We start from the raw sequence: 25,733 nt of genomic DNA, 5'->3' as shown, positions 1-25,733 counted from the left end.
GTGCCTAATTTTTGCTTCTCACAAATACTTTTGTTTTAAAACTAGAATAAACAGAACTAAGGTACACGGCAAGAAGAATAAAACACTAACATACAAATAGGTCAATAACTTTATTCAACTAAAAATAATGTCAAATTTCAATATCATACAAAAATAATTGGCACATACAAACCGTGCCAACTCGTGCTTAGGAAAGAAAAGAGTGTGACTAATTTATTACAACTATTAAACTATGTACTAACATTAATCTAAAGTTAAATTTGTTTAACACAATCTTACAGCGTTTTTATCTGACTTACTTTTCTGTACGCATTTTAATATTTTTAGCGACATTACATCGAGTACAGATTACAAAATGATTGGACATGCGCAATAATGATGAAACTTGCAAGGAATCCTTAATCCTTATTGGTTTATAGTAATGCAAGTTCATGGGTGGTTAGGGATTTATGTGGTATACTTTAAATTTAAAATGAATTAGAACAATTTTGCGGGACTAAAAATGTAAATTTATTAATTACAATCTTACACTAATCTTAACGCGAGTTATTATAACGAGACAGATATCGACAATTCGTTGTTCATTTCCAAAAACATGGCTACGCATTTTTAAAGCTCCAATTACTATCGTTTTCATTGTTTTTAGAGATACATAAAATAAGTAATCTCTGTGAATAACAACTTTTAAGGATATCTATATATTTATTTTACACATTTTTCTATTCTCTATAGGTACAAATATATCCAATAAGATTCTACATAATTATTTAACAATGTAAAATTTTACGAGATTTAAAGTTTCAATTCACAAGTAATTCAGACTATTCACTTCATCATCTTTTTTTTTTAAAAACACTGTTTAGTTATGTCCAGCATAATACAAACAGTGCATTTCTCGTTTAGAAATATTGAATGTTTTACACTCTAAAAGGCACATAATTGTTGACAAGATCACAGTGTTTTATGGAAAAAAAATTATATCAAAAATCAATTGTAATTTCGTATCACACTAGACAGTCTTGGCGCTACACGAGAGCCGCGAGTTACGTAATATTTTGGCACGAAACTTGGCGAAGGGTAAACGTAAACTTAATGCGACTTATCACAAACGATAAGCCCACAAGCGACCGAAACAAGAGCTCGAATCACAGACACGCAATAAAAAAACAACAATATGTTTTTATGTTCGTCTAAAATTAGTTCAGCCGACTTTGTTTATGAGTTCGTCGCATATCGCGGTCAGTTCCTCGTTCGCCTTAGTTTTCTGAGCTAAGGTCTCCTCCAGCGACGTTATATGAAGCTCCTTGCGTTTGATCATAGCGTTTAGTTTGACCACCTCCGCCTCGTGAGATCTGTTCAGCCTCTGCAATTCGTCGTTGGCGTGATTTAGTTTCGAGGTCGCATGCTGTTTTAGCAATTCGTAATTTTTATGCATTTTCGTGACGTTTTCTTCCATTTCTTTCAGTGAATTCTTGTATTTTTCTTCGTTCGCTTTATAACTCAATATAACTTGTTTACTTTTTTCGTATTTGCTGTGTAGATCGTTGAATGAGACCTCCATGCTGGCCAAGTGAGCAGTTTGCTCATCCCTCTCGTTAATCAAAGCTATGCGTTCTTCTGCGTGTCGTTTCTTGTCTTGTTCCGTATCCGCTATCAGGCTCGCAATCGTTCTTTCATATTCTTCAACGACTGCCGCCATGCTCTTATTAATTTTAGTCTTTTCGGCGAGTTTTTCGTTCAAATCGTTTATCTTTTGCAACCGTTGCTGTCCTTCTGTTTCTAGAACTTTCATTTGTGATTCTAGATTCGTCAATCTCTCTTTAAGCTCTTTGCTCTCCGATCTTAAATTGTAAACGTGCGTCTCTTTTTCTGCTAACATTTCGCGAAGTTGGGTCAGTGCTAAGTCCGCTTCGTATTGTTCTGGACTGAACTGAGTCGGCTCCGGTTCGAGGACAGTATTATTGCCACTAAGAGAGAGAAGTCTATCAATAACGGCCATGGCGGGAGACGTGAATGTAATAGAACGTCTGTTCGATCTGGTAGGAGTTGTGGACTTTCTTGTAGGCGCGGGGTTCACAGCCGGAGTTACTACCATCATTGGTTTGGTAACAGTCACGTTTAGGTCGTCGCCCGTGATGCTATGGTAGTCCGTTTCAAAGGTAACATTGAGGGTAGAAAGTCCTGCATCATTAGTAAAGTTTTCTTGTGTGTTTATATTATTAGTAGGAGTGCTTTGCCTCTGTTGTATTTTCTGCAGAGCAGCCGCCATACTTTCTGTAGACATCCGTTTAGCGAACAGAGGATCAAACTTTAAGAAAAGGCTTTCTTTGCCACTATCGGCTACAACATTCGTCTTGTTTTGATTGAGGAGGAACTCAAAGGCTTCCGCATCAATGAACAATTCACCTTCAGCATTTTCATCATTCTCTGCTGCCGGTGCGTCACTAAAGTTCATCATGTCTGTTCTTTTATGGTCCACAGTAGCATTGGCATCATTATCGTCTTCGAGTTCAAGGAAGGGGCCTTCAATGGTGTCTTCATCTTCTGTATGTATTTCTGTAGTTATAGCACTATCATCATTTGATTTTGATGAAGTCGAAACACTTATGTTTACTGAAGTGTCTTTTTCCATTGCCTCTGTTTCCATTTTGTCTACAGAGTCTTTTTCCATTATCAAATGCGTACCATCAAGTTTACATTCTGCGATTTCAACATTTTCCACAGCAATGTCTTGCTGCATCATCAATGATGAATCTGGAGAAGATTGGATTTTACTTCTCGTGGCAAAAGGATTCTCATCATGCACTGGTAGTGGCGATTGACACATCTTTGATTTTGTAACGAAAGGGTTAAAATTCATGTCATCAATTTCAGGTAAGTTGAAAACGTTTCTAGATTTCAAACCATCAGAATAGCATTGTTCAGCAGATTCATTTTTCGTTTCAGGTATTTCATCGTCTTTAGGTTTTTCTTCGTTGCTTTTGGTTTCCGATTGAATTTCAATTTTAACGACAGTTTCCACACTAATTATAGTTTGATTTGATTCATCATCAACTGTGTTAGGAATTTTATTTAGATCTTTTGTGACTTTATTTACATCTAACGAATGTATTTGAGAAATTGATTCGATTTCTTTTTGATCAGTGATATTATCAGATATACGATCCATTGATGACTCCGAAAATGCTTTACTATTTCTTTTCAAATTAGATCTTTTTCTGTCTAAATACGATTTACGTTTATTCTGATTGCTTTTTTTAAATGGTTCAATAATTTTTTTATCATCTGTTTTACTATCTACACTTTGAATTGGTGTTTCTGGTGCAGGTGATACTCGAATATTGGTCTTCGTAGAGAACGGATCTTCCATGTCATCAAAATTGAAGTTGTATCCTTTAGAAGAGATAGGTGGAGAATTTGCTATTGGCAAATTTTCTATTGTTTCATTTTGCATACCTTGGGATACCTTGTCTAAGTCTACTGATACATACGGACTATTATTTTCAGATGTTATGAGCTCATCATCCATTACTTCACCTTGTATGTTATCTGTTTCTTTTTGAGCATCAACTAGGCCTTCCTTTACTTCTGGAATTTCTGTATTATCATCAGTTGTCTTAACACTAGTCATTCCGAGTTCCAATTCTTGAGTTTTGTTTAAATTTATTGTAGAAATGTTGTCATTTAAAGCCATTTTACTATCTATGTTAATTTCTAGTTTTAATGAAGATTCTTTTAATTGCGTATTTTTACCATTGTGTATGTCCTCCTCAGCAAGTAATGTTTGGTTTACAAGTGTTACATTTTGCTTATGCTCTATTTGAGATTCAATCATACAAGCTGAATCAGTCGTACTTTTTACTTCTGAACTAACACTATTAGCATTAGATATTTCTTCTAGAGCACTTATTGCACCAGTCATACTTTTAATTTCTTCGTCAACAATATTAATATCGTGAATTGCTTCAGTTGTATCAATCGGTTTCGTAATTTCATTATTAACCAGAGTGAGTTCACTTATTTCATCATTTTTGTCGGAATTTTCATTGTATATTGCATTGTTTTGATCTCGATGTTTGACTAACATAGATGCATCTTTTAGTTTTTCTGGAGAACTCTCAGCTTCAAAAGGTGTGATGTCTAATTTAGTTCGATTTTCATTTGTGACCTGTTGTTCTTCATTAGATGTGACATCAAGATCAGCTACTTCATTTGCTGATAAAGCCAAAATTTCTTGGTTACAATTCTCTGCTTTCACAACGGTTGCAGTCGCATTCAATAAATCAGGTAGTACTTGTGGAGCTTGTTCTGTTTCTACGACATCAGCAAGATGTCCTTCTATATTATCTTGTTCACTTATATTCTGCTCTTCCTTCACAGTACTATCCATTTCAGCTTTCTGATTAATTGTTATGTTATTCAATTTAAGTTCTTCAGTATTTACATCGCTTTGTAAATTTTTCTCACAGTGAATATCTAAAGTAGTAATATCACAATCTAAATTATTTCCAAATTCTTGTAGGAAAAACATTGTTTTCTCATTAACAACATTATCAATTAAAGCCATGGCTTCAGATTGTATTGTTTCAATATCATCAATTATATCAAGTTCTGCAATACGTGGTCTAGGGAATCTTGAACATTTTGTGATGTCATTTTCAATTTCATCTTCATCAGGCAAAGGTACGTCTGAAGGTAATCGAGGAAGTGGAGCCCCAGGTGTTTTAACTAATATGTAGTTCTCTGGAGTGACACAGACATAAGGTTTCTCTTCGTTTGACTCGTGTACTGGAGTCGAACCATTATTTTTTGGTGTGATATTTTCTAAGGAATCAAAGCCACTTTCCTCATTAATGGTATTACTTTCGTCCAAGAGAATTTTCTTTTCTTTAATATCTTCAGATTCTTTTTCTACAAAATCAGTCTCCTGCATTGTTTTTAGCATTTGAAATAGACTAGCTGTTTCACTTTTACATGGTAATTTAATTTTCTCCTCAATATTTGTTACATCCACTACTTCATTACCCAAACAAGTAACATTAACATTTGGAAGATCTGTTACTGTACTAGAACTTTCCTTAAGTAATTGACTTTCTTTCTCACATGAAGTAGACTCTTTTTCTTGGGTATGTTCTGTTCTATTTACTTGTTCGTTTATTTTACTCTGTGTTCCATTCTGTTCTACAACTGCTTCTACACAAATGGTTTCATTATTTGCATACGCTTTATCATAATCCATACAAATATCTTGTGTTAGTTCAAATTCTAAGTTGTGTTCTAGATTTTCACTTGTAGCAATATTATCTACTGCTATTGTATCCTGTAAATCTTTTGGGCAAATTAACTTACTCCCTATTTGTGTTATTTGAACTACATTTTCGTGATTTAAGTGCTCTTCATTAGAATTTTCAGTAATATTTATTGCATTAAAAAGATTGCTCTGATGTCTTTCGTCAGGAGCTGGTTTTCGTTCTATAACAGAGCTGTCAAGAACGTCAGTCCCACAGATGTTGACAGTTTCATTTAGCATATGTTCTTCAGTAAAATTATTTTTTTCTTTTTGGTTTTCATCTTTCGTAAATGTCGTCTCACAATCTACAAATTCACTATCAGATTCGACAGTGCTGCAATCATTTTTAAAATTCTCAGATTCAGTTAGAGTTTTGTCTTCCAGCATATCATTGAACGACATATCCATATACTCAACCGTTTTATTTAGATTTTGATTATGTGTTTCAGTTACATTTTTCAACTGACTCTCAGTTGTTTTAGTTAAAAACAATTTGTGTACGGGAATCTTTTCTTGACTGAACAATATTGTTGTTTCGTCTTTCCATAGTAATTCTTTTTCAAGGTCTTCATTAAATGTGACACTTTCTTTGTATGGACTGTTCCTGTTGGATATATTTAAATCTTTATTTCTATGAGCTACGATAGGAGTGGACGCAGAGGCTGTCTTGTCAGTTGTCTCTTCAGTTTTAGGTGTTGAACATTCTTCTAGTCTAGGTGAAATTTGATTTGATCCCACATCATTATCTCCAGGGGGTATAGGGCTTTGTGAAGAACGAAAAATATTAAGTACGCTCTTGAGACCTCTCATTATTGGAGATTCATTTTCATTTTTTTCGGGTTCTTTTGTTGGTGTTGTTGCATCAGGACTGTGTAATGCTGAAGATGATGAACTTGCTAGTGATATGTTTTCATCATCGTTTGTTTTACTAACAGTTACAGTGATATCATGAGTATCACCCGTCAACTCAACACTATCCAACTGTTGTAAAATTGTTATTCGATCTACTTGGTCAGTGGGAAGTGACTGGAGAGGCAATGTTTTAAGAGATTTTACCACATTTTCATTCTTTGATATATTAGAATTTAAAGATCGAGTCAAATTATTTTCATTGCTGGAATAATTTAGTGAATCATCATTATCAAGGCTTCTATTGCTAGTATAGTTAGTAAAGCTCCTCGACATAGGTGATGCGGCTGGGGTTATAGAATACCTCAATTTCATGTTGAGTTCTGACACATCCAACTCCTCATATCCTTTCTCTGTACATGGTAACACATTATTGTGATATGTATTCTCTTTATTATCAAAATCACTCTCTAAGCTGTCTATATCCATCGGTTCATCGCGATTTGCCATTTTTTATATATCACTAAACACACAACGGTTGATTGTAGCGTTTTTAAGACTCTGCTCTGCTCGACACGTCACGATCTGAAGACACAAGTAAATATTCAATCCAACACTAACATCAAATATTTTTCAAATAATTTCACTGATTTCTATTTCGTAAAATAAACGGTTCGGTAAGTATGTCATTAGAAAACAAAAATGTCCGAGCACTGAACTGAAACTCGCATTCGTATTCTATTTTTATCCTTTTTGTGTTGTACGTTGTACGTAGTCCATTTTATATAAGAAGCGCACCCAGAGGGAATCTTGCCAAAAAATAACGATCAGTATACATAGAAGCAGCACACAAACATACCGGATTGAAAACCGTTTGAATTCGGTAACTTTTTCAATTTGAACTGTCAATTGTCAGATTATGGTAGTGCAGTTAGTATCGATAGTGACGTAAAATTAAATCGAGTTGCGAAGGTGTTTAAGCATTATCTATGGTCAAGTGGAAGAAAAAGAATGTCAAACGGCAGGAGACATGATCACCGAAAGAATTCAAATCTAAACTCATAGGATTAACCTTAATGTATAATAAGAGAGTGTCAACCTATAGAGCCATCGCTACAACATTTCGACACTGTCATTTTAAAATACGAAATGTCGTATTTCCGCTACTTGTTAAAAAATAAACATATTATCGTTTATGCGTAAACTTTTGTTGCTGTTTTTCAAAATTTCACTTCTAGGAATATTTTCTTTGAGAGTTAAAAAGTAGGGGTTGAAAGTGTAATTTCTCTCATTTGAAAGAGAACTGTCAATATTGAAGCTTTTACATAAAGCTTAGTAAAAATAATACACGTGATGTAATTACAATATATTACCTATGGCCATTACTGTAAACAATAATGTACTTTCTTTTACTTGTATTATGATGTACTTTCAGCAATAATTAGTTTATACATTATATGATTATATTTATTCATTATTACATAATTCACAATATCATTATTCATCCCGTGCAAAGACGGATCACTACTATTGAACATATGATGATTATTAATTGGATTATAAGATATTTTATAAATAGGCCTGAGACATGAAAATACAACATAAACATGATTTAATATGATGGAGAGATAGTAGTTAATAACAGACATATTTATAATTTAAGTTTAAATTTTAAGTATTTTATCAACAACTCTCGCTTGGAAAGAGGGTTTTTTTGAACCCCTAAAAAGAGATCCTAAAAGAATATCTATATTTTTAAAATACTATAAATGTAAAATTGAGTTTTGTTATTGACTCTTAATTTTCATGTTAAATTTTCGCATGCACCTTATCACGGGTAATTTTTCTTAGTACAATGGGAGCGAAGTAGATATGCTATAAAAATTTAATTACAAGGTGTGGTCCTGTCTTCTAAAGCGATCTCTTTCATTCAACCGTTGTATGGATAAGATTCAAGAAAGAAAAGTGTAAATCTACTATGACTAGAACACAAGAATGAAATTGGATATGCCATTGTAATATTTTTCCAATTAGGTATTTCTGCAACTAATATACTAAACTAATATGGTCTTTTCAACTATCTAGGTCCTAGATTCTAGGAGATGGAAATGGAGCAAAATCACTGGACTTGGCTGGTTGGCCTATTACGAAAACTGATATCATTCAAACTTTAAACTATTACCTTTTTTATACCTTAAAAAAGGTAATAGTATGGCTTGGTAATGACACCTTTACGCTTCTCGTGCAAAAGAATTTACTTTAATTTAATTCACGAAGCCCGCTATAGAAAGCAGAGTATTATATACACTTGACATTGGCGAAATCTAAAAGGAAACGCCATAAACCTAAGAGATAGATAGATAAAAGAATTTACTTTTTGAAACAAAGCCTATGAAATACTATTCCTTTGCCTGTTTTTTGGGATCAAACAAAAAGTTATTAATTCATAAACTATAACAGCTGTCTCTTGTTTTGCTTTTGAGTTTTAAAATTTGAATTTTAACTTAATTATAACACCTAATAGTTAGTAAGAATTTTAAAGAAGTGAAATTTCTAATCTAAGTTTGAGGAAAAAAAACCCTTACATTACTACCATTTAAGACAGAAGATACAGTAAGTATATTTAAAATTACTTTAATAAATAAAATGTTACGATTTTCAAGGTTACGGTATAACCTCCTAGTTATAAAAATCACACAGTTTAAATTAAATGATCGCTGTAATGACATTTGTACCAACGACGTACTTGAAAATATCTAATAATATTATACTGTGTAAAGTATAGGTATCTATTGTATGAAAGTAGGTGTATGTAATTAGATCGTGAAATTCCGACACGGTCCAATGATCAGCAACATGTTTAAAGCAGTCGCCCATAAAATAAAAACTATATCCACGACATTCATGTAGGTAAGTCGAGTGAATCAGTCAGTAAGTAAATGAAACGCCGCGGTGATGCAGTCAGTAGATATATAATTTTTTAAAATACTTTTGATGTACATGGAAAGTGTATAACGGAAATTAAAAACCTTTTTATTATCCTACAACAAGTACAACATATTTAGTCTTTTATGGATCAATTCGAAATAAAGTAAGAATTTAATTTTTTAAATATTTTTCTTTAGATTTTGCAGCACCATTTTGTACTTTCTAGTTTTTTTTTTCAATTCAAATTACATGTATGTATTTTAATCATTATTGTTTACTATTTACACAGATTTAGAAGCAGTATTGACAGTAGCTATATTGATTATTTTGTTGTAATGTTTTTTATTTATTTTTACTTAAGCAACTTTTTTTTACAAACAGGTTTATAATAACACATCTTTTTATTGCAGGCTGGTAGATTGACTATGGTAAATTATGGAAATAGAAAATATAGAAGATACTGTAACAGTGAAGCTATTGTTTTTTGCTAAATCAAAAGAATTGTCGGGAGTTAGAGAAACTTCCATAACTTTACCAAGAAAGTTGGGATATCAGAGATTGTTGAATATTATATGCGATAAATATAACTTAAACAGTATTAAGAAAAATATACTTTTGGCTAAGAACGAGGTAGTGTGTGAGGATACAGTAGATATAGAAATTAATGAACAAGACAACTTAGCTGTTATACCACCATTGAGTGGAGGTTAAATAGTATTTCACAGGATGGACCATATAAAATTAACAGTAGATAGACTGTCAGTCGAAGAAATAAGTGAACTTGTAACTGATGATAGCTGCGGTGCAATTTCATTGTTTATTGGCACAACTAGAGACAATTTTGAAGGAAAAAAGGTAAACTTGTATTATTTAAAATTTTCTAGTCATTAGGAAAATAGGTATTTTGTTAAGATTCTGTATGTGAAGCCCGTTGTTCAAAACGGTAATGGCTTTTAACCATTTTAGTGTTAAGTGATATTTCATGTCACTATAGGCAGCAAATTCTTCGTGATCTACAGGATATGGCACCCGGTGCATTCACATCAAGCGACGCAATTTTCTTAATGAAATAGGTTAACAAATGTTCACAAATTATTTCTATAATAAAGGAATAACATTACTTGTTATAAAAATTGAACCCGCAATAATTATAATTTTTGTGTAATTATTGGTGATAGGGCATCATATCTGAGCCCACGCGGGTAAGTACCACCATCCTGCCTATATTTTCCGCGAAGCCGTAATGAGTTTCCGTTTAAAGGGTGGGGAAATTGTTGCAATGAAAAAACTGAGGCTTAGACAAAAAGAGTTTGAAGAGCAACCTAGCCCAAATACATAACCAACTTAATTTCTCGCTGGATTGGATTTCTCTTACTAGGACTATTGTTAGCAAATTCTCTCAGGATGAACCCCATGAGCTTACCAACCCGTCCGTGCGTAGCTGAAGATATAAATAAAGAAAATATGGCCATAACTCTTTGTCTATTTGCATCTTCTAAATTTACAATTTCCAACACAGATATAGTTGTTTACGTTCCATAGATAAGAAATGATTTATTTTATATTATAGTTTGACCTCTTTGAACACTTTTTGTAAACAACAACCAAGTCAGATAAATGTGGTGAAGTAAAAAATATTCATGTAAATGCAGTAAATAACAAGAGATTGTTTAGTCATACCGATGTTAGCAATGATTATATTTCAAAAATTTAAACTCATTTTTATACCTTTGTTTTCAAGTTAAGTCTGTTCATACGGTATGCTGCGGGCCACTTTGAACTAGAAGGTTGTTTCTTCCTAGTTTCGAGATAAAAAAAATATATTTTCGTAACGAGCTCACGGCCCACCTGTTGTTCAGTGGTTACTGGAGTCCATATACATACATCTACATCTCAATTGTTTAGTAATTACGCACGTTACTATTATATCGGATTTTTATTACACGATGTGGAAGTCATTCGTGAACGTGTACTAAGTACGTATTTCATTAGAAATAAACCTTATCGTGACCGCCTAAAATTACATATCCGACCCAGGCCACGAGGCAAATCAAAGGTACCGTCGTCTAAAGAACATCCGACGACATTTATTGAAGTCGTCGTGGCCTAAAGGATAAGACGTCCGGTGCATTCGTATATAGCGATTGCACCGGTGTTCGAACCCCGCAGGCGGGTACCAATTTTTCTAATGAAATACGTACTCAACAAATGTTCACGATTGACTTCCACGGTGAAGGAATAACATCGTGTAATAAAAACGTAACGTGTACAATAAAAGTTTTAACATGTGGTAGGACCTCTTGAGAGTCCGCGCGGGTAGGTACCACCACCCTGCTTATTTCTGCCGTGAAGCAGTAATGCGTTTCGGTTTGAAGGGTGGGGTAGTCGTTGGAACTATACAGAGACCTTAGAACTGATATCTCAAGGTGGGTGGCGCATTTACGTTGTAGATGTCTATGGGCTCCAGTAATCACTTAACAGCAGGTGGGCTGTGAGCTCGTCCATCCATCTAAGCAATAAATAAAAAATACTATCGAATCCTCTCGATCGACTCTCCGGGCTTTTAGGCATTCCAGGCACTGGTTACCGCTCTCGTCGAACACGTCAAATACGACAGAGTTCCACGTACAACCTATCCACTGAGTTTATCGCCGGATCTTCTCACTACGTCTCAGTGGCTCGCGATTCCGATCCGATGGTAGATTCAGCAAAGCACTGATCATGTTGGGGCCAGGGTTAGTAATTCTCTCAGGTTGAGGGAGCTCATCTACCAAACCGCGCGTAGTCAAAATAACAGCTTGAGGGGGTACCAACGATCCTATTGGAAAAAAAATAATAGAAATAAGTGATTACTGGTGGTAGGACCTGTAAAGTCCGCACGGGTAGGTACCACCGCCCTGCCTGTTTCTGCCGTGAAGCAGTAATGCGTTTCGGTTTGAAGGGTGGGGCAGCCGTTGTAACTATACTGAGACTATACAACTTCATGTCTCAAGGTGGGTGACGCATTTACGTTGTAGATGTCTATGGGCTCCAGTAATCACTTGACACCGGGTGGGCTGTGGGCTCGTCTATCCATCTAAGCAATAAAAAAAACCATAACTATCGGATAAGAACACCGACAAATTCACATCGCAAAATACGAATGTCGAGCTAATAAAAGCGTATTATAAAAAAACGAATTTTATCGACTTCTATAACAGCTGCTGTATATTTGCAATTATAAATAACAGTTGAATTGACAAATCAATATTTGTTCATTCCAATGCAAATTTAACGTAACGAGGAAGTAAAAGAAACAAATAATTTACCTTGAAAATGAATTTTACGTGAAAACGATTATTGTTTTAATTATTTCACTTAATACCTAAATGTCTTCACGGCACGACCTGGTGATAAGTAAATTCCATATTTTTTTTCTACCTATTCTAGTAACGTCGAGGGGTTATTCTAGATTCTTCAAGAGATTTGTACCACCGCCTTCTAAAGACATGAGATCGAATTAATTAAAGCTACTTTTTTTATTTTTATTTCGTGACAGTAATGAAAATAAAACACGTGCGATTACTTTTAATTATGTATATAAATCGCAAAACCGAAGAAAACACGATAAGATCGAATGTGTTGTTTAACGGGTCTACCAACTTTCGGAATGCATGACAACTTCTCCGCGGCGGATCTATGTGAGGTATTGGTACCTACCCGCACGGGCTCGCAAAACGCCATTTTTTTCGAGCAGGGGGGCAAACCTACGAGGTATCAGCGCTTAGGGGGCACGTGGGGTATGCGGGAGTTGACGGTCTGCAGATGTTGGGAGCAGACCACGGACCCAAGGATCACCATGCCACAATTAATTACGTAAATCGACAAACGTATTAGAACCTTTTTCGTGTTTCTATTAAATGTTTCATGTAAAATTTACTCAGTTTTCATAAAAAAACGTTACTAGCATATAACTAGTCAGGTCATAAGTATTGTCACACAGTAAAAACTTTTCTTTTAGAATGCTGGCCACAAAAAAGTTTATTGAATTCGAATTTCGAATTGTTCATGAAAATAAAAATGTATACTTTTAGAATTTTACTCATTTTTAAATATGGAGTGGACGCTTAAAGAAGACCGTGTTGCAGTTATTGCGTTGCATCGTTGCGGTTACGCGCCAATTCAAATTTTTAACATACTGAAAAATTTGAATATAACCAAAAGATTCGTTTATCATACCATCAAACGATACAATGAAGACTCTAGTGTAGATGACAGGTCAAGAAGTGGTCGCCCTTGGTCTGTTAGTACTCAAGCAGTGATAAAAGCTGTGAAGGCGCGAATTCAAAGAAATCCCAAACGTAGGCAGAAACTGTTGGCCCTTGAGATGGGGTTAAGCAGAACCACGGTAAAAATGGTATTACATGAAGACTTAGGGCTTCGGGCATATCGAAGAAAAACAGGACATCGTTTGAATGCTCGTCTAATGGACCTGAGACTGAAGAGATGCCGCGCTTTGTTGAAGCGGTACGCGGGAAAAAAATATCGGGAAATTCTTTTTTCGGATGAAAAAATTTTTACCGTAGAAGAGAGCTACAACAAACAAAATGATAAGGTGCACGCACACAGTAGTGAAGAAGCGAGCAACCGTATTCCGCGTGTCCAACGAGGTCATTTTCCATCCTCGCTCAATGGTATGGTTGGGAGTTTCTTATTGGGGCTTAACAGAGGTACATTTTTGTGAGAAAGGTGTAAAAACGAATGCAGTTGTGTATCAAAATACAGTCCTGACGAACCTTGTGGAACCTGTTTCTCATACCATGTCCAATAACAGGCACTGGGTATTCCAACAAGATTCGGCGCCAGCTCATAGAGCGAAGAGCACACAAGACTGGCTGGCGGCGCGTGAAATCGACTTCATCCGGCACGAAGACTGGCCCTCCTCCAGTCCAGATTTGAATCCGTTAGATTACAAGACATGGCAACACTTGGAGGAAAAGGCGTGCTCAAAGCCTCATCCCAATTTGGAGTCACTCAAGACATCCTTGATTAAGGCAGCCGCCGATATTGACATGGACCTCGTTCGTGCTGCGATAGACGACTGGCCGCGCAGATTGAAGGCCTGTATTCAAAATTACGGAGGTCATTTTGAATAAACTTTAGTGTCATAAGAATCTATGTTTTGTTAAGTTCATTTTGGTATATGAATGGTTACATAATGAATAAACTTGTTTCAATTATTTTACATTAAACATGTGACAGAATTTATGACCTGACTAGGTATTATCATCACTACCTAGTATAAAACTAAGTCGCTTTCTCTGTCCCTATATCCCTATGTATGCTTAAATCTTTAAAACTACGCAACGGATTTCGATGCAGTTTCTTTTAATAGATAGAGTGATTGAAGAGGAAGGTTTATATGTATAATAACATCCGTTAAATAGTGGAGAAATCAATAATAAATTACAGTTTCCCAAGCGAAGCGACGGCGGGTCGCTACTTGTTAATATTATACATTGATACAATACCTAAGCGTTTCTTAAACTAACGGAATATGTAGTCCAATGTTTGTCGGTCGCGTATCTCAATTAGATTTTCCTATAAGGAATCTTATTTACGAAATAAAAAAATTAAAAAAAACTTATTTAATTAGTAGACTGATTAAACAAAAAAGAAGGAAGTGCATAGATGCTTCTAGAACTGCTTCAATTCAACGAATGGAAATGTAAACTGAACAATTAACATACTGAATGTATGATATAGATTAAAAAAACCTGTTGGTGCGGTCGGGTGAATGACTTTTCAGACATACATTGAAGTCGTTGTGGCCTCAAGGATAAGACGTCCGGTGCATGTAGCTATGCAACGGTGTTCGAATCCCGCTGGCAAGTATCATTTTTTCTAATGAAATACGTATTTATCAAATGTTCACGATCGACTTCCACGGTGAAGGAATAACATCGTGTAATAAAAATCAAACCCGCAGAATTATAATTTGCGTAATTACTGATGGCAGGACGTCCTGTCAATCCGCACGCGTAGATACCAGCACCCTGCCTATTTCTGCCGTGAAGCAGTAATGCGTTTTGGTTTGAAGGGTGGGGACTATACTGAGACCTTGAAGTCATATCTCAAGGTGGGTGGCGGCATTTACGTTGTAGATGTCTATGGGCTCCAGTAACCACTTAACACCAGGTATAAAAAAAACATACCAACGTATAAAACATGTCCACGTCTGTCTGTGAAGTATTACGCGAACTGAGACAGTTGATTGCTTTCAACCATCTTTCACCAGTTTCCATCGCTCGCGGGTTGTGCTAAAATCTACATTTTGTTCGGCAGGTACTAAGGCTGGAATATGAGGCCTACGAATCTATGGCCATAAAAGCGATAAAAACAATTTGTGATGACGTCAGACAGAAATGGCCGCTTGTACACGGAATAGCTATTTATCACAGGTAGGACTAAGTTTTTTTTTTTTTTTCGGAAATATTATGAATGACATCCAAATCCCAATGATGGAATACGATCGTTTGTTTTTTTTCTGCTCTGAGTAACTTTATTACGTGTGACGTCATTTGATATAAAAAATCGTTTGTAAAACATGTTGTATTTCAGCTTTATGTGATGATTGGATGGGACAAAAATGTTATCAGATATTATTTAATGTTTCAGTAAATATTAAATTATAATATTAATATTATAAATATTACTAGACGTTAGGGAAGTCAAAGAAAAGTGTCACGTAATTCTTCTAAGAATAATGAAACAGTCGTGCTGCTGGACGAGGCGGGAAAATTGCTGGAACGTATTCTGGCTGCCCGCATCGTTCGGCACCTGGTCGGGGTGGGGCCTGACCTATCGGCGGATCAGTACGGCTTCCGGGAGGGCCGTTCGACCGTGGATGCAATTCTTCGCGTGCGGTCCCTCTCGGACGAGGCCGTTTCTCGGGGTGGGGTGGCGCTGGCGGTGTCTCTTGACATCGCCAACGCATTTAACACTCTGCCCTGGACCGTGATAGGGGGGGCACTGGAGAGGCATGGAGTGCCCCTCTACCTCCGCCGGCTGGTTGGGTCCTATTTGGGGGCCAGGTCGGTCGTATGTACCGGGTACGGTGGGACCCTTCATCGTTTTCCGGTCGTGCGTGGTGTTCCGCAGGGATCGGTTCTCGGCCCCCTCTTGTGGAATATCGGGTACGACTGGGTGCTGAGGGGCGCCCTCCTCCCGGGCCTCCGCGTTATTTGTTACGCGGACGACACGTTGGTCGTGGCCCGGGGGGATGATTTTAGGGAGTCTGCCCGTCTCGCCACAGCGGGAGTGGCCCTCGTCGTCGGAAGGATAAGGAGGCTGGGTCTCGACGTGGCGCTCAATAAATCCGAGGCTCTGTGGTTTCACGGGCCGCGGAGGGCGCCACCCGTTAACACCCACATCGTGGTTGGAGGCGTCCGGATAGGGGTCGGGGTGCAGTTGAAGTACCTCGGCCTCGTGTTGGACAGCCGGTGGGCCTTTCGTGCTCACTTTGCAGAGCTGGTCCCCCGATTGATGGGGACGGCCGGTTCTTTGAGCCGGCTGTTCCCGAATATTGGGGGACCGGATCAGGTTGTGCGCCGTCTCTACGCGGGGGTGGTGCGATCGATGGCCCTGTACGGTGCACCTGTGTGGGCTGAGCCGCGCAACCGGGCCACTATGGCTCGGTTCCTGCGCCGGCCGCAGCGCACCGTTGCCATCAGGGTCATCCGCGGATATCGCACCGTCTCCTTCGAGGCGGCGTGTGTTTTGGCGGGGACGCCGCCATGGGAGCTGGAGGCGGAGTCGCTCGCTGCCGACTATCGGTGGCGCAGCGAGCTTCGTGCTCGGGGCGTGGCGCGTGTCCCCGAGAGTGAGCTGCGGGCGCGGAAGGCCCATTCTCGGCGGTCCGTGCTCGAGTCGTGGTCGAGGCGATTGGCCAACCCCACGTGGGGGCTACGGACCGTCGAGGCGGTTTACCCGGTCTTTGATGACTGGGTGAATCGTGGCAAGGGACGTCTCACCTTTCGTCTAGTGCAGGTGCTGACCGGGCACGGATGCTTCGGGAAGTACCTGCGCCGGATAGGGGCTGAGCCGACGACGAGGTGTCACCATTGTGGACACGACCTGGACACGGCGGAGCATACGCTCGCTGTCTGCCCCGCTTGGGAGGTGCAGCGCCGTGTCCTGGTCGCAAAGATAGGACCTGACTTGTCGCTGCCTGGCGTCGTGGCGTCGATGCTTGGCAGCGATGAGTCATGGAAGGCTATGCTCGACTTCTGCGAGTGCACCATCTCGCAGAAGGAGGCGGCGGGGCGAGTGAGGGAAAGCTCTCCTCACTACGCAGAAACCCGCCGCCGCCGAGCAGGGGGTCGGGCCCGGGTCATATCCGTGACCTGGCCCCCTAAGAGCTAGGGGTCCCACCCGTTTTGTGCGGGGAGGGACCCAGACGAGGGGTGGCGTGCTCTGCACGCTCACCCGCAATAGGAAGCCGGGTGATGGTAGACCGCGTTCCCCCGACCGCTCTGGGGGAAGGTGTAACGCGGCGCCATCAAAGCGGGCTCTCGGCCCGCTGAACGAGGGAACCGGTGGTCGTTTCGCTGGCGGCCACCGGTCCGGCGTCCGTGGGACGGTGGGATGGATGTAATGTGCTCTGCGTCAACCCTGTCCCGCCGTTTCAATAGCCCCGACTGGGCTCCGGCCCGGTCCGAGGTAGGGCGCCGGTTGTGAGCGGCAGGAGTTTTTAGTGAGGTTCAACTCCCACATACCCCACCTGCCGCGCGGGTGGGGATCCGGCGATTTTCTCCTGTGGAAAAAAAAAAAAAAAAAAAAGAATAATGAAACAGTTGGAATGAGGAATGAGATGTTTTTTTCGGATTCAAAAGTAGCCTATGTCGCACATTTGACTTAAAACTATCACTTAAAAAAAAACATTCAATTCGTTCGTTCGCTTTTGTTCACGTGAAAGAATGACAAACAAACGCACTTTTACAATTATGATATTGATTAACGTGAAAGTTTGTACGTGTGACGGGTAGCCATCACAATACAGGATAATTGACAGATGCCTGAATCCCACTTAGGACATTTTCAAGATAAGCTTGCATATATACAAGCTCCGAATAACAACATTCGGACTGTCGGTCTACCGAGCAATATCACCCGCTCGATGAAGATCCTCCCTTTGTCGTATTCTCCCACAGTACGCTTCGATGTTTATTAGTAATTTACGTAATAATAGTTAATCAGGTTTCACTTTGAGAAGGCGGCACGACATGAGAACCCTATGTCGTAGCCGCTGGAAACTACATACCCGATCCTGTACACCGAATCCGACACCAGTCGACGTCGCCCAAAACACGTCATTACGGATCCTCCCGATCCATTAACGGTGCTTTTAGGTACTACAAGCACCGGTCACCGTCCTCGTCAAACGCGTCGCTTGCGACGAAGGACTCGACGGGCGAATTAACCCATAGACACAGCCCACTGAGTTTCTCGCCGAATCTTCTCAGTGGGTCGCGTTTCCGATCCAGTGGTAGATTCTGCGAAGCACTGCTCTTGCTAGGGCCAGTTTTAGCACCACTCCGGCTTGAGCCCCTTGAGCTCACCTACTAATTAAGGTTACGCTGAAATAGCCTCTCAAGGCTATCAGCTTAGGTAGGAACAAAAAAATCAGGTTTACAAATTAACTGATAGTTTATGGACCAGAGAATGACAAGGACACATTTGACAAGCACAATTTTTTTTGGATCACGAATTAGTCATTAATATTTCACAAAATTGTAGTTCAATGATTATTTTAATTCAATTGACATTCCTAATGTTGTTCAGTTACCGATTGAATGACAAGTGTCGTCTCTTTCACACTCAAATGATTGCGTTGTAATGTTGACGTCCGGTGCGTTCGTGTTGAGCGATGCATTATAATTTGCGTAATTACTGGTGGTAGGACCTCATGTGAGTACATCGCGTAAGCAATATTTAAAAAAATGATACTCATGGTATTGTTCAAGGTTGGGCAACGTTCCGTGTCGAGAGGCGTCTGTCGTGATAGCCATAAGCAGTCCGCAGAGGAAGGACTCTTTAAGCGCCGTATCCTACACCATCGATCAGCTAAAGGCCTCAGTTCCTATATGGAAGAAGGAAATATACGACGGACAACCCGCCCAATGGAAGGAGAATCGTGAATGTGCGTGGTCCAAGTAGTATTTGTTAAGGGAAAGTCGAGAATCTCAAACCTCCTTTTGTTTTGTTTTTGTTTTATCACGTGTTCGTGAATCAAACGTTTTTTTTTTGCTTTTATTATTCATATTTCGAAAGGCTGTAATGTTCCGGAAAAGGGTTACTTTGAGTAGTTTATGCTATCATTTCTTGCCATAGTAGAAAAAAATACCATAACATAATTTTAGATTTATTAAAAAAAAATATTAGGTAAAGTAATATTTTTTTTATAAGTAGATGTTATGGATTTAAAAAATCCAAATGAATAATTTTATTAAGAAAAAAAAAACATTTTTTCCACCTACCTATAATAATAATATGTAGGTGTTGTGTTTTTAGAATTAAATCTCAAATCAATTATTTTACAATAAACAATGCATAATAATGATATTTTACTTATATATAACAATAAAAAAAATTATGCACTAAGAGAGAATATCTAGTAAAGGTTGTACTAAAATGGACACTAGATGGTGCTGACAATTGAACTCGATACTATTTAATAAACACGTAATAAATGTGATATTCTGTTACTCTGTTTGCATGAAAACGCTTTTATGTCAACTATCGATATTAATATATTCTATTCAAATATTACTCATCAAATTATCGTGTCGGCGGCTGTAAATGAAATCGATTCTTAGAGATAAATTTTCAATTTGTTTTTCGCGCGCTTTGCCACAGGTGACGCGCCATTTTTTAAAAACAATAATTTTAACCGAAATTATATGCATATATATGTATTTATATCACAGTATATGTATTTAGATTTATTACCTTGTGATAGGTCAATCGGTGAACTGGTTTTATATTTCTTTTTTATCTTTGATACGAATAGCGTTTTTGGAAGCCAGTCAAACGATATCTAAATATGTATGTATTGAGTTTTGTTGTTTGAAAGCGAATTAATAGTAGAGGCTATAATAATTACTAGAACTGGTATAGGGTAGAAACTGACTTTCGTTTTTTTTTTATTAGTTCTGTAGGCATACGGTCAATGTGATGTTAAGTGGTCGTGGTCGCGCATGGACATCAACAATACCAGGGTCACGTCAAGTCGCTGCTTGCTGAATAAGCAATCTGCTAACTATGAGATGTCGATTATGTATGCGTTTTGTGATTTACACTGGTGGTAGGACCTCTTGTGAGTCCGCACGGGTAGGTACCACCGCGCCGCCTATTTCTGCCGTGAAGCAGTAATGCGTTTCAGTTTGAACCGCAGCCGTTGTAACTATACTGAGACCTTAGAACTTATATCTCAAGGTGTGTGGCGCATTTACAGATGTAGATGTCTATGGGTTCCAGTAACCACTTAACACCAGGTGGGCTGTGAGCTCGTCCACACACCTAGGCAATAAAAAAAAATAAAAAAACTACGATTATAAATATTCCATATAATATTGAGACGAATTTCGGAATTGGTTGTGGCATCAAGCCCCAGTTCACAGATGGGCGGTGATATTGTTTTGTATAGCGAAAAAATGTTAGCTATTATTTTAAACGTATGGAGTTTTTTTTGTTTACATTTGCTACAATGTGTCTCTGCGACGCGCTAATTCTATTCATGTTTGTTAAATTTTATATTTTATATTTATCCGTGGATTTTTCTGGATTTTTATTTGTAACATAACTAAGGTTGTTATTTAGTGGTATTGGGGTGTTTTAAGTCGTTTTAATTTTATTATTGTTTTTTTTTTAGTTATTGAAAATATATTTTGATTGTTTAAAAATGTTGTTTTATTCACGTCTTGTCCTTGATTAAAATTATCAGGTTTTTTTCTTGCATCTAATATAATTTATAACAATTAATTGATCACTGTTGAAGAGTATAAATTATAGTAGTGGTTGTAGTATTAATCGACTTTTGGAGACACTATATAGACACTTATAGACACAGGACACATTGACGCAAAGTAAACTTTGATTTGAAAATTAATTTATGTAAAATTGTTCGAAATAAAAATTATTTGAAAATTCATGCCGTCCATCTAATCGTATGAAATTATCAAGTTTTCTCGTCTCCGTCGACCAATGAGCGAACCAAGTACATTCACCAACGCACTGCTTACGCTTATTTGTCATTACGGATCCTCCCGATCTATTAACGGTGCTTTTAGGTACCCCAAGCACCGGTCGCCGTTCTCGTCGAACCCGTCGCTTGCGACTACGGGATCGACGAGTAAGTTAACCCATAGACACAGCCCACTGAGTTTCTCGCCGGATCTTCTCAGTGGGTCGCGTTTCCGATCCGGTGGTAGATTCTGCGAAGCACTGCCCTTGAGGGCCAGTGTTAGCAACCCTTAAATCCTTAAATTTTGTACATCGGACCGTGCGTTTAAGACGTAAAACACTGAGCTATCTCTAACTTTATAGTTTCGTTTTAATTATCAGCTAAAATAACAAGAACTCGAAGCGCGATTTTTGTTAAAAAGTTAACGATGCCCATAGATAATATTTATTTTTGTAGCTCGAGAAGCCATAGGCTGTACCTGAAGTACGTTGGTCTGTAATGTGACAGTTGCCTTAACTAGTATTGCAAACAAGAACGCATGATTATTTTCGCGGCTAAAATAGTCTGGCTTATTTTTGTTCTCGCTTTTATTAAATCGTTTTTTTTTGTTTTTCCCTTTTGAATGTTTTGATCAATTAAACCGGTTTTTTTTTTGACTGAAACCTATATTCGGTTTATGATTTGTAACCTTAACCTTAACCAACAGGGAATAAGGTTATCTTTTGTATCCTTATTTTAGTTCCGTCGAAATCGGAGTCGAAGAACATCGACAAAAATTTAGTACAGATCAACGTTTCGAGCGAAGAACTACAGAAGCGGATACAGAACTTTATTGAGAGGAAACGGGAGCAGGTTAATTACGGCAACATACAGGACTTCGTGCCGGGGCGGCGTCAGGACGAGGAGGACACGTGCGCGCGGGTCAGGGCGCAGTTCGTCAAACGAAACGATTCTAAAGGACATTTGAAAGGTAATTGAAAGTCGTCGGACATTGAAATCGTCGTGGCCTAAAGGATAAGACGTCCGGTGCATTCGTGTTGAGCGATGCACCGGTGTTCGAATCCCGCAGGCGGGTACCAATTTTTCTAATGAAATATGTACTTAACAAATGTTCAGGATTGACTTCCACGGTGAAGGAATAAGATCGTGTAATAAAAATCAAACCCGCAAAATTATAATTTGCGTAATTACTGGTGGTAGGACCTTTTGTGAGTCCGCGCGGGTAGGTACCACCGCCCTGCTTATTTCTGCCGTGAAGCAGTAATGCGTTTCGGTTTGAAGGGTGGGGCAGCCGATGTAACTATACTTGAGACCTCAGAACTTATATCTCAAGGTGGGTGGCGCATTTACATTGTAGATGTCTATGGGCTCCAGTAACCACTTAACAGCAGGTGGGCTGTGAGCTCGTCCACCCACCTAAGCAATAAATAAAAAAAAATTGAGTAACTGCAAATGTGCAAAAGGCAGTGACGGATTAAAGGTCCAGAGCGCCCTCGGCAATCACTTTATCGGCGCCCCTGCACCGGCCGTAAATGCCCATCATAATACTATAAATTTTAACTAGTTGTTTTTGCAATTACGATGACGTTGTATCATCAAACCCTAGACTTTAGTAGACCAGGACCCTTGTACTTACGCTAATCCGCGAATGAAATACAAAAACGAACCCCCAATATTGCATAATACGAGTAGGTATATCGATGCTTGTGCAATATAATCTATTATAGATTTAGATTATAGATCAGCGTTTAGTTCTTAATCGTCGATATGTTATTTTCTTTATATATTTAAAAATTCTGAGCTCCCGCGTCCCTTGTAACTACACGCCTCCAGGCACGTGCCTAGTGAGCCAAAGGAATGCCAGTTTTTTTTTATTGCTTTGTTGGGTGGAGTAGCTCACGGCTCACCTGATGTTAAGTGGTTACCGGAGCCCATAGACATCTACAACGTAAATGCCGCCACCCACTATTTGACACACACACGCATGCATACTATTTTGTTTATTGTCAAGCTTTTCTTATTGCTTATAGTCTGTGGTCAAATTGAGAATAGATTAAATATTGTTTGTTTTTATTAATATTTGCCTATAGTGTAGTCTTGACGAAATAGGTGATTAGAGAAGTATAAATAGTCTTTGACAGTAGAATCATAATAGTGTACAAACTTATAATTTCAATTAATTAAAGTCGAATTTTCTAGACTAGACTAGTGTTCCCCTGGTACCCTGGACCACTTTTTGAAGGTGGGTAGGTAGATTTTAGGATGCAACGCAAGCAAAGCTCTTTACCACTACACTGCCTATTTCTGCCATGGATTGATAACCTAATGATTCAAAGCATTCACATTATGCATATCGGCTGCAACTGTCACTGAATATCGAATGGTTTATGCGCTGTCCTGTCCTACATAATCAATAATCTAATCTATACATATAAATAAAATTGAAGTGTCTGTTTTTAATATTGAAATAACCGCTTTTTCCTACATGCATATGAATATATATACGGTACACACACCAAAATAACATTTTTTACAATTTTTGTCTGTCTGTTTGTTCCGGCTAATTTCTGGAACAGCTGGACCGATGTTGACTAGACTTTCACTGATAGGTAGCTGATGATATAAGGAGTCACTTAGGCTACTTTTTTTAGACGAGCTTCGCCCCGCGGCGTCACCCGCGGTACGACAACAACCGCGGGTAACATCGCGGGACTCAACTATCAATAATAAAATTTAATGTTTCCGAAGCGAAGCGAGGGCGGGTCGCTAGTGTTTTATAAATTTGTGAATAGTCCAATAGGGTGTTTGGACAGCCCTAAGTTTCTTGATTAAGATGATTGACGATTTAAAAACGCTTGCGAGAATCGATTTAAATTAAAATGAATATGTAATGTGATTATTTTATTTCAGTATACAAAGTCAACAACGAATGGGGTCCACAAACGGTTAGTTTCAGTGGGGTCCCCGTTGGGTCCTCGGACCCGGGCCTGCCGCCCTCCGTAGCCGAGCGAGTCGTGGCCGTCGAGAAGTTCCTTAACCTGGGCCCCGTCTCCAAGGACATCTTCAAGCGGCTCAAGGACATGGAGGACAGGATCGCGTATCTGCAGTCGGTGTCGCCGGAATACGCGCAGTTCTGGGTAAAGAATGAGTGCTTAAAGCGTAATAGAATTCGAAGTCGTCGTGGCCTAAAGGATAAGACGTCCGGTGCATTTGTATCTAGCGATGCACCGGTGTTCGAATCCCGCAGGCGGGTACCAATTTTTCTAATGAAATACGTACTTAACAAATGTTCATGATTGACTTCCACGGCGAAGGAATAACATCATGTAAAAAAATCCAAATTATAATTTGCGCAATTACTCGTAGGTACGGGTAGGTACCACCGCTCTGCCTATTTCTGTCGTGAAGCAGTAATGCATTTCGGTTTGAAGCAGCCGTTGTAACTATACTGAGACCTTAGAACTCGTATCCCAAGGTGGGTGGCGCATTTACGTTGTAGATGTCTATGGGCTTCAGTAACCACTTAGCGCCAGGTCGGCTGTGAGCTCGTTTACCCATCTAAGCAATAAATAAATAAAGAACAAAAATGGCCGATTAAATTAGATAATTTGTTGTAATTGAGTAGGTAATTGAGCGAGTTCTCTTGTAGGTGGTATATTATTTGGTGCCGTAGTATTTTTTTTACTACATTACTCCATAACTAAAGTGGTAATAATAATTCAATAAATTAAAAAAAACATTACTTAAACGATCCACGTAGCCCATAGACATTAAAAATAGTACTTTTTTTCTATGAAAATATCAATAACCGAACAGAAGAGAGAACGCACTACATTAAACGAATCTAAATCTTGAGGCATCAGTACTTACGGTCGAATTTTGAACGTTGTCGAACGGAAACTAGAAATATTAAATATTTACAGAAATAAAAATAATTTACAGAAAACAAAGGCAGACCTGGAAGAGATAAAATCTGAGGATCGTATAGATTACGCGTTCTCTGCTGAAGACATCGCGAGGAAGATCGACCAATTGGAAAAGGCCAATTTATGACAGTGTTGCCACTAAATCAAAGGAGCCCTAAATTGGGAATTACCAATTAAAAAAATCTACCATTCTTTTAATATCGTTTGAGCATTGAGTAAATAATATCAATTTGATTAATATATTTTTTTTAATTTTACATATTATGTTATTAAAATTTGATATTTTTCAGGTAATGTAAGATAGATTCTTGGAAATTTAACTTGATTATGTAGTATTTGTATTAAAACGATATTTTAAACACTAGTATTATTTATACTTGAAAAAATACGTATTTTTTTAATATGTATATGTATAATTTTAATGTAACGTGGATAATATATGAGTGAAAAATAAAAACGTATCTTTTTGGATTTTGAATTTCTATTAACACTCAAGTCCTGAATACTAATATCAATA

The 25,733-nt window shown here is 38.3% G+C and overlaps 3 protein-coding genes across 8 annotated transcripts in view; 1 reads left to right on the top strand and 2 right to left on the bottom strand.

Annotated features, from left to right (window-relative positions):
* LOC105842984 (uncharacterized) overlaps positions 1 to 14,471 on the bottom strand; it is a 204,130-nt gene extending 189,659 nt beyond the window's left edge. Inside the window, exon 1 of the mRNA XM_062676042.1 lies at positions 14,300 to 14,471. The gene's annotated coding sequence lies outside the window, so the exon portion shown is untranslated. The remainder of the gene's footprint in view (positions 1 to 14,299) is intronic.
* On the bottom strand, positions 1,202 to 6,649 carry LOC101741656 (putative leucine-rich repeat-containing protein DDB_G0290503). Its single transcript, XM_038020428.1, has one exon. The coding sequence runs from the start codon at positions 6,647 to 6,649 to the stop codon at positions 1,202 to 1,204; it is 5,448 nt and encodes a 1,815-aa protein (XP_037876356.1).
* Positions 8,484 to 25,687, top strand: LOC101736222 (molybdopterin synthase catalytic subunit). 6 transcript variants are annotated; one of them, XM_004923336.4, is made up of 7 exons: positions 8,484 to 8,752; positions 9,478 to 9,922; positions 15,392 to 15,507; positions 19,072 to 19,247; positions 22,030 to 22,260; positions 24,201 to 24,427; positions 25,233 to 25,687. In XM_004923336.4, the coding sequence occupies exons 2-7, from the start codon at positions 9,794 to 9,796 to the stop codon at positions 25,341 to 25,343; spliced, it is 990 nt and encodes a 329-aa protein (XP_004923393.2). In that variant the 5' UTR covers positions 8,484 to 8,752; positions 9,478 to 9,793; the 3' UTR covers positions 25,344 to 25,687. The 6 variants fall into 6 exon arrangements, with proteins under 6 accessions (XP_004923393.2, XP_062532027.1, XP_004923394.2 ...); XM_004923337.5 differs by lacking the exon at positions 8,484 to 8,752 and adding an exon at positions 8,824 to 9,049; XM_012697676.4 differs by lacking the exon at positions 8,484 to 8,752 and adding an exon at positions 9,037 to 9,230.
* The last annotated feature ends 46 nt before the right edge of the window (positions 25,688 to 25,733 follow it).

The sequence above is a fragment of the Bombyx mori genome, chromosome 25 (genome assembly GCF_030269925.1).
Source record: "Bombyx mori chromosome 25, ASM3026992v2".
In the NCBI taxonomy this organism is placed as follows: domain Eukaryota; kingdom Metazoa; phylum Arthropoda; class Insecta; order Lepidoptera; family Bombycidae; genus Bombyx; species Bombyx mori.
Note: the sequence above shows the minus strand (reverse complement) of the source record. Positions and strands in the feature narration are given on the sequence as shown.